General features: G+C 41.9%; 1 protein-coding gene across 1 annotated transcript in view; it reads left to right on the top strand.

The window, feature by feature from the left end:
• The window catches only part of ttn.2 (titin, tandem duplicate 2), a 217,356-nt gene that overhangs the window by 93,741 nt on the left and 111,608 nt on the right, over positions 1 to 12,007 (top strand). Inside the window, exons 98-114 of the mRNA XM_085250572.1 lie at positions 263 to 658; positions 757 to 1,035; positions 1,372 to 1,641; positions 1,764 to 1,903; positions 2,001 to 2,127; positions 3,076 to 3,342; positions 3,472 to 3,738; positions 3,994 to 4,257; positions 4,807 to 4,946; positions 5,108 to 5,234; positions 5,332 to 5,598; positions 5,734 to 6,000; positions 6,220 to 6,486; positions 6,958 to 7,097; positions 7,211 to 7,337; positions 9,233 to 9,375; positions 11,457 to 11,580. Of these exons, the coding sequence (XP_085106698.1) occupies positions 263 to 658; positions 757 to 1,035; positions 1,372 to 1,641; positions 1,764 to 1,903; positions 2,001 to 2,127; positions 3,076 to 3,342; positions 3,472 to 3,738; positions 3,994 to 4,257; positions 4,807 to 4,946; positions 5,108 to 5,234; positions 5,332 to 5,598; positions 5,734 to 6,000; positions 6,220 to 6,486; positions 6,958 to 7,097; positions 7,211 to 7,337; positions 9,233 to 9,375; positions 11,457 to 11,580 (3,612 nt within the window). The remainder of the gene's footprint in view (positions 1 to 262; positions 659 to 756; positions 1,036 to 1,371; positions 1,642 to 1,763; positions 1,904 to 2,000; positions 2,128 to 3,075; positions 3,343 to 3,471; positions 3,739 to 3,993; positions 4,258 to 4,806; positions 4,947 to 5,107; positions 5,235 to 5,331; positions 5,599 to 5,733; positions 6,001 to 6,219; positions 6,487 to 6,957; positions 7,098 to 7,210; positions 7,338 to 9,232; positions 9,376 to 11,456; positions 11,581 to 12,007) is intronic.

Below are 12,007 nucleotides of genomic sequence, written 5' to 3'. Positions count from 1 at the left end.
ACTTTGATGTAAATTGTTGGGGGTTTTTAAGAAACTTGAGAAAAGTTTCTAGCTTTTGTCAGTTTGCAAGTTTTGTGGGTTATTCTGTGTCAAACCTTGAGGTGAAAAAAAAATGGATCCATTTTGCTGTAACATCACAAAATGTGGGACAAGTAAAGCGCTGTGAATACTTTACTGATGCAGATACAGATATGATGACGTGAGCATGCCATTCTATTTTCAAATGAAATGTGAATTGATGGTCTTCAATTTGTTTATTCAGCTAAGCAGACCCCATCTCCTGGAGAGGGCAGGGGTCGGGGGCTGAGGCCTGGTGGGAAAGGACCACCACCACCAGAGGAACCTTTTGCAGGGTTCAAGCTCAAAGCTGTCCCGCTGAAGTTTATCAAAAAGCTTCAGAACATTGTTCTGCAGGAAGCCGAGTCTATCGGCTCATCTGCTGTCTTTGAATGTGAGGTCTCACCTTCCACTGCTGTTACTTCTTGGATGAAAGATGGTAGCAATCTCCGTGAGAGCCCCAAGCACAAGTTCACTTCGGATGGCAAAGATCGCAAATTGAACATCATTGATGTCCAGCTGTCTGACACTGGGGAATATACGTGCGTGGCCAAGAACGCTGGCAAAGAGATATCTTGCACCGCCAAGCTTATCGTTGAAGGTATAATAATGTTTTGGCAGTCCTGAGATGCACAAAATGTAACCATTGGAATCCCCTCAAATAATGTGTGATGTCTCTGCTATTTTGTCATGTTAAAGAGCTACCTGTGAAATGGATCAAAGAACTGGGAGAGGAGACATCAGCAATCAAGGGTCAGCCTCTGTATATGACCTGCGAGCTGAACAAAGAGAGGGATGTGATATGGAAGAAGAATGGTGAGGTCCTCAAGAAAAAGCAGGGCAAGATTCAGATCAATATCATTGGTATGCAGCACGCGGTGACCATCCAGAACTCCACGGAGGAGGACGTCGGTGTTTTCTCATGTGAAGTGGCTGGACAGGAAGACGTTAAGACTACAACAAACGTCAAAGTGATTGGTAAGCAGAATGAGACGTGCTGCACGCTCCTACATGTCTCAGTACACATTTTTATCAAATTTTGTGGCTTGTTTGTAGTTTGCCTAAACAAACATAAATATCATAACATTATTATGCATCTTTATATCCTATTGAAAAAGATTGCCGCAAAGTGTCCTGCAGCTAAATGTGATTTATTTCCACAGCTTGGACATTAAATAGAGATCCTTGGAATTTTCAAACTGAGTATCGCTTAAAATTTTAACCACGTTAAGGCTGAGCTGATTTTGTCATGCAATGTTTTATTTGTGCAAATTCTGAAACATATGATTGTCATTGACTCTCAAAATTCAACAGAAATTGTCAAAGACTGGATAGTGAAACCACTGAGAGATCAGCATGTAAAACCAAAGGCTGCTGCAACATTTAAATGCGAGCTTTTCAAGGAAACTCCCAACTGGAAGTGGCTCAAAGGAGAGAATGAAGTCCAGCCATCTGACAAGATTGAGATCAAGAAGGAAGGAAAGGAGCTGACGCTCGTCATTAAGAACTGCCAGCCTGATGACGTAGCAGAATATGCGCTGGAGGTGGAAGGACGCACCTATACTGCCAAGCTAACACTTGGAGGTTCATCCATTTACTTACTTATATCCATAGTAACTGTAATCATTTAAATCATTGCAATAGTTTTCTGTTGCTGATGCATAAGATTTAATATTGAGTACTAATTTCTAATAATGTGTTCACAGAGCGGGAGGCTGAGATCCTAAAGCCTTTGGTCAGCGTCGAGGTGGTTGAGAAGGAAGATGCCATGTTTGAGACTGAGATTTCTGAGGACGACATTCCTGGGGAATGGAAGCTCAAAGGAGAGGTTTTGACCAGATCCCCGGTGAGGCACAAAGGGCTTGTCTTATATTGCTGCACATGTAGTCTTTAATTTGTATGTTCACTCTTTATTCGCGAGTATATTGTAATGTTTTCACTAGACATGCGACATCCAAATGGAGGGTACAGTGCGTAGACTCAAGCTAAAAAACTGCCAGCTGGACCAGGCGGGAGAAGTGACCTACACGGCTCTGAACGCCATAACCAGCGCCATGCTTAATGTCAAAGGTAAGGGGAACTCCTGTAACCAAGAACTGCAAATTCTGTGTGCTGTAAAAGTGTCCTGTAAAAATAAAGGTGTGAGGTCTTAACCGAGGCGTCCTGTGAGAGTGGACCTTACACCTTTACTGAAAAGGATCGACAACTCAACTTGATCATTTGTGCCACTATATCAGTCTGGTGTGGGATCTTAGCTATTTTCACTGGTTGAATTGGTGTGCTGTATCTGTTGTTGTTGTAAAGTCTTGTACTGGAAAATATAAAGTATAAATGTGTCAGATTTTGTCTCCCTCTAAAGTTTATTTGTATCTTTTATGTTTAAATGTTCTATGTTAAATCTGTGGACATGGACAGTTTATTAGTTAGCACATGTTAGTGAATGTGTTACGGGACTCAATTTGAAAGGGACTTGGTTTTAACAACAGCAGTGGAGTTCTGCAACAAATCATTGATTTTCCCTGGCAAACATCTGCTGGAGTGCAGACTTTAAGAAGTGGACAGAAGACACCTCTTATTTGCCTTCTCTGGGAACTATGTTCAGAAGATGTTTTTTCTACCCTGTGGCAAAACTTGAATGTGAATATTTTGAATTCTTGTTACTAACAACATGGTGTTCCTTAATAATAACTTCAATATAGGAGGTCCTTCAACACCTTGTGAGAAAGAGGACTGATGTAGTTCAAGATGGGAAGAACACTGTGAGCTGGCAACAGCACCTTTGTTGTCTTACTGACCATTTTAAGCACTTTGGAGTGATCTTCAGTTTAGTCAATAGCAAGAAGTAACTTAGTGTTTTAATAGTCCCTGATACTACGTGCTTCCTGATTCGGGGTAATTATACAGCTAGAGGGACATTTAAAGAGATACAGAAGGTACAGCGACCTCAGGCTGTAGACTCCAGTCCTGTTGTTGTGTTCTGTTGTTGACATATTGTGCCTATGTCACTTTTTATCTCAGAAGTCGAAATGGACTTTGTTGTCCCGCTGAAGGATGTTTCTGTGCCAGAAAAGAAACAAGCTAAGTTTGAATGCACCATCACAAAAGATGTTTTTAAAGTCATGTGGTATAAAGGGGCTGACATCATCACCCAAGACCAAAAATATGACATCATCGACGACGGAAAGAAGCACATGCTGATTATAAACTGCTGTGAGTTTGATGACGAGGACGAATACATGATTGAAGTTTTAGGCAAAACCTCAAAAGCTAGACTCACAGTGGAGGGTAAGTAATGGTCCACGTTTACTGGAAAAAAGGCCAGAACACGATTGTTTTCACTGCATTCATTGTCTTGGTTACCCCACCATCATATGAGCTAACTCATATGACCCTGTTTTATTAATGTAATTGTAGGTATCAGGCTGAAATTTATCTCACCAATAAAGGATCAAACTGTAAAGGAAGGCAAAACAGCTCGCTTTGAGCTGGAGCTTTCTCACGAGAACATCCCCATCACCTGGTACAAGAACGACAACAAAATTCATCCGAGCAGAACTGTTGTCATTCACGTGGATGGAAAGAAGCACGCACTAGAAATGAGAGAAGTGACTCTAGATGATATCTGCCAAATTAAGGCTGAGGCCAAAGGAATTCTTTCCATGGCCAACCTGACAGTTATAGGTAATCCAAGAATAACGACCTGTCCTTTCTGTCCTCATTGTCAAGTGTGTCGTCCTTCCCACAGCTTTGTGTACACTTTGTCCATTGTTGTGTCTGTCTGGGTCTACAAAAGTACTGTATCCTTGTCTCTGTGATATATACGAAATCATTTTTTGTGGTTTTCATTTGTGTTTCTCGTGTGTCTTCACTGTCGTGTTTTGTGCACTGTATATTTGTGGTGTATTGTGGAATTACCCAAAAATATTCCCATTCTAGAGGGAGATCCGTACTTCACAGTTAAGCTGCAGGACTATACTGCAGTGGAGAAAGATGAGGTGGTTCTAGATTGCGAGCTCAGCAAAGATGTCGATGTCATGTGGTACCACAATGAGGCCGAGATCAAAGCTTCTAAGACGGTGAACATTAAAGCTGAAGGCAAACGCAGAGTCCTCATAATCAAGAGAGTTGGGGACAAAGACAAAGGACAGTACCTATGTGACTGTGGAACAGACAAGACGACAGCGACTCTTCACATTGAAGGTAAAGACCCAGAAATCTCTTGATTTTGATATTCGGTCATTTTGAGGCAGCTTCCTTCCCTTCTTGATACTCGTCTTCACTTGCACAGCCCGTGCATCGCGTCCTATCGCTCACTCTTTTTTGCAATTTTTTACTTGAAGCACTTCACTTTCCAATCAGCGTTTACTGGGTTTTTTTCCATCTCTCTCCATTAACAGCAGAAACTGGAAGACTAAAAACTAAAAGATTTAAAGTTTCCAAGAAGCTAAACTGTATTCGAATCTATGTGTCAGTCCTGTGGTTTCGTTGTCATGTCGCTGACTTCTGGTTATGAGATTTCCTTTTCAAAACACATCACTTATTGTCTTTTGAAGCACTTTGTCACTTTAGTAATCACACAGTTTCAAACTGGATCAAATCATCACAACATTTTATTACCGGGACCACGAGGCACTGGTTTCTGTATGTGTGTCTGTCTGATGTTGACTTGTTTTTGTGTGTACATTGTGTGTACATGTTTGTATATGTTTATATGTTTATGATTTCTTTGTCCCCTCTTCAAAACGTCAGCTCGTCACATAAAGGTGGTTCGGCCGATGTATGGCGCTGAGGTGTTTGACGGAGAGACAGCTCGATTTGAGGTTGAGCTCAGTGAAGACGATGTCCATGGCCAGTGGAAACTGAATGGGGAACTCCTCAGTCCATCCACTGTATGTCACTGCATCTCAGCAGATATTCATTTATCTGTGGTTTCATTCTTTTACTTAAATCTAGATGTCGATACACTAGTAGAGATAAACCGTAGTTGTGTCCTCATCACGTTTCTTTCACTCTCACAATTTTGCTGAAAACGTTTGTTGGCCATCTGCAGGATGTTGAAATCGTGGAGGACGGTGCCAAACATACTCTGGTCTTGTACAACTGCAGAGTACCTCAGACCGGCGAGGTCATGTTCACTGCTGCTAATGCCAAATGTTCTGCTAACCTGAAAGTGAAGGGTGAGCTTTCCACCTTCCTTTTTTTGAGTCAGCGTGGAAAGTCTCTGCCCACTCAGATATTTTGATTTTTTTATTAACTATCTGTCTGAATCAACAGAGGTCCCAGTGTCATTCATTACACCTCTGGCTGATGTACATGTGTATGAAAAGGATGAAGCGAAATTTGAACTAGAAATTTCCCGGGAGCCCAAAAGCTTCCGTTGGCTGAAGGGATCTCAAGAGTTGTCAACAGATGACAAGTTTGAACTCCACGTGGAAGGAAAGAGACACAGTCTTTTTGTAAAATCTGCCAGATATGAAGATGAAGGTAAATACATGTTCGAGGCTGAAGATAAGAGGACATCCGGAAAGTTGATTATCAAAGGTAAACAAAGTTGGATCTCTTTAGTGTTTTTAGGAGAAGATTTGTTTGGGTACGTGGCTGAATTCTTCTTTTGCGTGCTCGCTAAACTTTGTATGCCAAAAGCCTTTTAACGACAAAGGCCACATTTCTTGTCAGGTATTCGCCTTGCATTTATCAAGCCAATAAGAGATGTGACCGTAAAGGAACGTGAAACTGCAGAGTTCAGCGTTGAACTCTCTCATGAAAAAATCCCAGTCGTCTGGTACAAAAATGACGTCCGTTTGCACCCCAGCAAAGTGGTGCACATGTCCGAGGAAGGAAAAGTGCACACGCTGGCCTTCAAGGAGGTCACAATTGATGACACGTCTATGATCAAAGTGGAGGCGATGGCCAAGACTTCAGAGGCCATGCTCACCGTTCTCGGTTAGTATCGTCCCGCAGAGGGATGCATCCAGATTTCCATAAAGAATGTACTGAGTGCAGGACTCGTGTACTTGTTGCCATGAAAAAACTGCATCTTCCCCTTACTGTATTAAAATGGAATTAACGTGTGACATTTTTGGGTGAATGTATACGCTGCACTTGCCATGACTTTAGCCAGTGAATGTTTTCAGCTGATATAATCCTGGTGTCTGCCCACAGAGGGCGACCTGTACTTCACAGTGAAGCTCCAGAATTACACCGCTGTTGAGAAAGATGAGGTGATTTTGTCCTGCGAGTTGAGTAAGGCCGCTGCTGAGGTCAAATGGTTCAAAGATGGCGAAGAAATCTTTCCCTCCAAGAACATTTCCTTCAAATCTGATGGCAAGAAACATATGCTGGTCATCAAGAAGGCAGCAAAGAGCAACATGGGCGCTTACAGCTGCGACTGTGGAACTGACAAAACTACCGCTGACCTTAACATCGAAGGTAATACCTGTGGTGATCCAGCCCCTCAGACTCCACCGGGACTGCAGAGACAGGCCCCGCCCACCAGCATTCACCAAACCCCGCCTCCTGTTATCTCCATTTGTCCTGCACTACTGCAGCTTCCACTTTATTTCTAAATGCTTGTAAAAATTATCATTATAATACTTGAGAATAATTCAACCTTGCACATCTTACAGTGCATGGTATTATGGATCTGTAGATGTGTAGATGTGGATATACTTTGAAATGTTTTATGGGGTTAATTATTCTCAAGCGTTCCTCAACTTCTGTTTTTACACAAATTGTAAGCTTGTCTTCTGATTTTAACTCTCCCGTCTTGTCCTATGTTTAGTTCATCTGTTACACTGTATCTGACAATGGGAAACTCTTTTCACAGATGTCGTCTAATACGTTTCCGTTCGCTTCCCTTCACTTGTAAGTCTCGCTAACATATTTTAACAAACTTTACAGAACGTGACATCAAGGTCGTCCGCCCACTGTACAGCGTGGAAGTTACAGAGACCGAGACGGCGAAGTTTGAGACAGAGATTTCTGAGGAGGACCTTCATGCCACCTGGAAACTGAAGGGCGAGACACTTCATCCGTCTGCTGTAAGATTTTACACCTATAAAATATAATTTCAACACATTTGTTGGAAATTCCATGAAAATGTTTTGAACTGGCACATTCATCTCTTGTTGGTTTGCACATTGTTTGTTCTCAGAATGTGGAGCTCAAGGAGGAAGGAACCCGGCACTTATTGATCCTCTATAACTGCAAAATGGACATGGCTGGAAGTGTTGACTTTGCAGCAGCGAATGCCAAATCCTCAGCTCAGCTCAGGGTCAAAGGTGACTGAAACAAGTCTGAAGTCAATCACAGCGATTTTTGAAATGTCTGTGATAACATTTGCTAGTATGAAACTAAGGCTACGTTCACACTGCAGGTCTTGATGCTCAATTCCGATTTTTTTGTCTGCTCGTTCACACTACAAATAAAATGCGACAGCAAACGCGCTCTAGTGTGAACGCTCAAATCGGCCTGCATGCGCAAAAGAAGATGTCAGACACAACGCGCTCTGTTTAGACCCAGACCAAACTATTGTTTGACTGATGGCCCTTAATATAAAGACTTCAGACTTTACGTTTCCCAATTTTTGCTTTAAGTTATTTTGTTATTTGTTATTTACATAATAATGTAATAATGATCCTTATTGCTGTTTTAGAGGATAGCAGCAGATTTCTGTCAGAATCTGCAGATTATACAGGACAAATAAAATGTTCACGTTGTCTTCCCAACAGTTTCACTGACATCTACACTGGATGGTCAGGAAGTGTTCGCGATGTCTTCTGCGGCGCTGATATTTGGTGTCTGTCTTGTGTCAGTGACGTAAAAGGCGGATTTAATGCGACCTGACCATCAAACAGCAGTCGCTTTCTGAAACATCAGATATGTATCAGATTCAGCACCACATACGAAAGTGACCCAGATCGGATTTGAAAATATCGGATTTGTGCCGTTCACACTGTCACACCATGATCAGATAGATGGTCGCACAGGGTCAGAAAAATCGGATTTGATGCGCGTTCGCCTGCAGTGTGAACGTAGCCTAAAATTTCCTGAAATTCCTCCTCTTGATTTGAGTTATCAACCCATCCCGTGATCCTCTTCAGTAATAGAATTAACACAAGGAGCACTATTTGATCAGATGATAATTTGTTGTTTTTAATAATTCAATAAATAATTAAAAGTTAGTGATGCAGTTGTTTTAATAATATTTCCCTTCACATGATTCATTTTGATTGATCTTGTTCCAACTTGTCTCTGAACTAGATTTTAATTCAGTGCAATATTTAAATAACTCAGCGACTGATTGAAAGCTCCTATAATGGCGCAGGCTTACAAGTTTCTAGAATTAAAAACTATTTCATATTTTGCTTCTCTCTCACTTTTAGATTTATCAAATCAGTAAATGTTCAGAAATAAAAGAAAGTTCAGCAGTCCAGCTACACAATCATAAACAGTCATTCTTGTTCAGAGTGTAGGGATTTAAATGTGAATTAAGTTTAATAGATGAGTCATTTTGATGGTGAGACTGCAAACTCTTCAGACTGACAGCTTTCTGATTGCATGAGCTGTCATGCTGCCAGAGTGCATTTCAACAGGCTGTAAAGGGGCCTTAATTCAGGCATGTGAAGAAGCCTGTTATAAATAATTGATGTGGCTTGTTAATCCACACTGACTTCCTAGAGCTCTGTATGTCCCGTGTTACCAAACTCCCCAGTAGTGTGACGTTGGGTAACTCCTGTGAGGACATTCACATTCTCCTTTTCCTGGGAAATTGCAATCTTGTGATTGACAGGAGCAGACCGGCTTCCCTCAATGGATTTGGCAGATGTGGGCTCTCAGCCTATCAGGCTCCTTAGTTATTTTTGAAGCCACATTCCTTATCTAGAGAAGGGTTGCAGTGATTGGCAGGGGGGAAGGGTAGAACCCCAACTCTCACTGGCTCTGCCTGCCGTTTACATCTGACAGTAGGATTCATGCTAATGAGCTTGGACACCTAATGCCAAGTCTCAGGGCAGCTTGTTTCAGTTGTCCAAGGTCTTGCACCAGCAGCCTTCAGCTCAAAACACCATGAGGAATAGCCACTGAGGATTAGCCATGTCTCTCTGGGCGTTTTTTGGTTTTCATTGACCTGTTTTTCGGTCAGGGGCGCTAACCATGTTTTCTTCCCAATCTAAAGCCCGAGTGATTGGCCTCCAGAGGCCTCTGAAGGATGTCACCGTGACTGCTGGGGAGACTGCCACCTTTGAGTGCGAGCTGTCATACGAAGGCATCGCTGTCGAGTGGTTCCTGGGGGGTACAAAGCTGGAGCCAAGCGATAGAGTAAGTCTCAACACATCTGACTGAGCCCACGCAATGTTTCTTTACTGCGGACAGGATCACTAGGAGATTCGCTTCCTGAAACACAAGACCCATTAACATTCAGTTACAAACCACTACAGAAGTCCAGGCCTCATGATTGTGTCCCACAGCCAGAATTTCCCTTTCCATTTGTACACAATGTTCGTTTTTTGTGTCCAATGAACTGCTCCAGCTTCATATAAGGCTCTGCTGGTGTGGGTTTGGGATTCCTGGTTTTGAGATAACATAGGCAGGAAGGCTTTTCTGCCCCACAAGCGTTTCTGCAGGGTTATTTTTAACAGCTGAAGGAGGCTGAGGTGCAGGGCAAGTGGCAGCAGAGCTATGACAGCTACAGCTACAAAACACATGGACTGCTATAAGTGTTTTGCTTGAGCTGATGCACTTGCTGTTTCCACATTGTAATTCAGAGTTGAACAATGAATAGTCCAGGCCCTGAAATGAAATCGAGTCATATCCAGATCCAAGTGTTTAAAGTTTGAAGTAACCCGAGAACGGCGTGGTCCTTATGAATCGTTCCCTCCTTCTCGGTTGCACTGCATGTTGCATGTTTAGCATAGGTGGAGGTTTCAGCCACAGTAGTAGCTGAAGCACAGAAGAATGTAAAGCTGAATGTTTCCTTGGGCTCAATGAATAGCTTTTCCATCTCAGCGCGTGTTTTTCTTGGGTAATACCAAAAGTGGCTGATTTGTTCAGCAGCGCATTTAAATACAAACAAACAGAAGAGTGTCGTTGGTACATGTGGTAGCAGATTATGAAGAACTGCACTTCCTCGAGTTCAGTTAAGATTCATAAAAGTGTCAGTATGAAGGGCAAACATGTAACTTTCTAAATTAAAACCAAAGGAAGAAACACCCCCAAAAAAATCTAGGTTTAGAGTTGGTCAAAGCAAATGTTACAGCGTTATGGCAGATATAAACTCACAAAGAGTTTAAAGTAAAATTGATAAAAAAGCAGCAGTTTGTCTTTCTTCTTATAGAAAAGTGCTTCAGGCCTCACATGACAACCCAATTAATCTAATCTTATCTTTTATGTTGAAGAAAAAATATGCAGGTTTTCAGCTGAAGATGTTACAAATAAAGTTTTTTTATAGAGCTAAATAAACTTTATTATCAGTTTGTCTTGTTTTTACTTTTTCTGTCACATTTCTGCTTATCAGCAAAAGTGTTTTTCTGATCAAGCAGCATTTTAACTATGACACTAATAGGCCACTTTATCCTCCACACATGAATGTACTGTCTACTTGTTGACAGCTGATGTGTCTTTTCATGCACACAGCACAGAAAAATATCATTGTACCTTCATCTTAAACGGTTCTGACAAATATCATTGTTAGGAATGAAAAATCGAACCAAGTTCATTTGATGTCACATAAATTTCAGTTGTGCTTATTTTGTTAGTCTGATAAAGAAATGCTGCACGTTTCATTTGTGAGTGTGTTGTGAGGCAGCTCTGTCACATGCAGGACACAGTGGTAAAAGCAGCTGTTGGGTGTTATAGGTCGTGTAGTTTAAATTGGGAAAATGGGGAGGGGTGGAGGGGGAGGGGTGCCTATATTCATTTTGGCCGTCCAGGCTTAACCGAGAAAATCTCTGTGCTTCACATTCTGTAGATGTGGAGAAACAAAGGAACCTCCAAAGAACAAAGACTGTTGATCACATATAAACCTGTCTTACCATTAGCAATTATTGCTTTGCTAACAGGAGGAGGAGGACCAGGGTTTGAACCTCACGGGCAATGTTCAGTGACACTGCAATACCTAATCCTTGCAGCAATGAGGTTTAATGTCATATATTCATTCATAGTCTGGGAAAAAAACAGAAAAATCCAAATTAGATTGGAAATTAGTGAGTTGGTTTAGTGAGATAAGATTTATACAGACAAAAACTGAATCTCTAAACTTGATATAAGATCTTCAGAGAAGTTAAAACCTGTGACATGTTGTGACATTCAGGGCAGGAAAATACTAAATATGAATGAATCTATCAACCTGACAGGAAGTATACAGGACAGATTAAACCCTGTGATTATCGACTCTGTTGCAGGTGGTGTTGAAGGCGGAGGGTAAAGTCCACACCCTGACTCTACGCAATGTCGAGCAAAACGAAGCCGGACAAATCAAACTCGCAGCCAAAGACTTCCAGACTGAGGCCAGTCTTACTGTCAAAGGTAACCCAACAACACTATTTCAGGATTTTTAACTTAATTCCAGACACCCTCTCTACTTTTAAGATTAGGCTTAAAACTTATAGTCAGGACTGGATCAGGTGACCCTGAATCCACCCTGGTTATGCTGCATTAGACTTAGGCTGCTGGTGCCTTCCATTGATGCACTGACTGTTTCTCCTCTCATCCCTTTTGTGTTCATAGGCCACTCCAGATTTAATTATGAGTTATTATTAATCTCTGGCTCACTTCCACAGCATGTCTTTTATCTTGTTTCCCTCCCCTCACCTCCAACTGGTGGCAGCAGATGGCCCCGCCCCTCCCTGAGCCTGGTTCTGCTGGTTCCTCGTCGCTAAAAGGGAGGTTTTCCTTCCCACTGTTGCCAAAGCGCTTGCTCACAGGGGTCATATGATTGTTGGGGATTCTCTGT

Source organism: Mchenga conophoros, linkage group LG16, assembly GCF_057382185.1.
Source record: "Mchenga conophoros isolate Kocher_MC1m ecotype Shallow Benthic linkage group LG16, M_conophoros_male_GT1.1, whole genome shotgun sequence".
NCBI classification, from domain to species: Eukaryota; Metazoa; Chordata; class Actinopteri; order Cichliformes; family Cichlidae; genus Mchenga; species Mchenga conophoros.
This window is presented reverse-complemented; position numbering and strand designations above follow the sequence as displayed.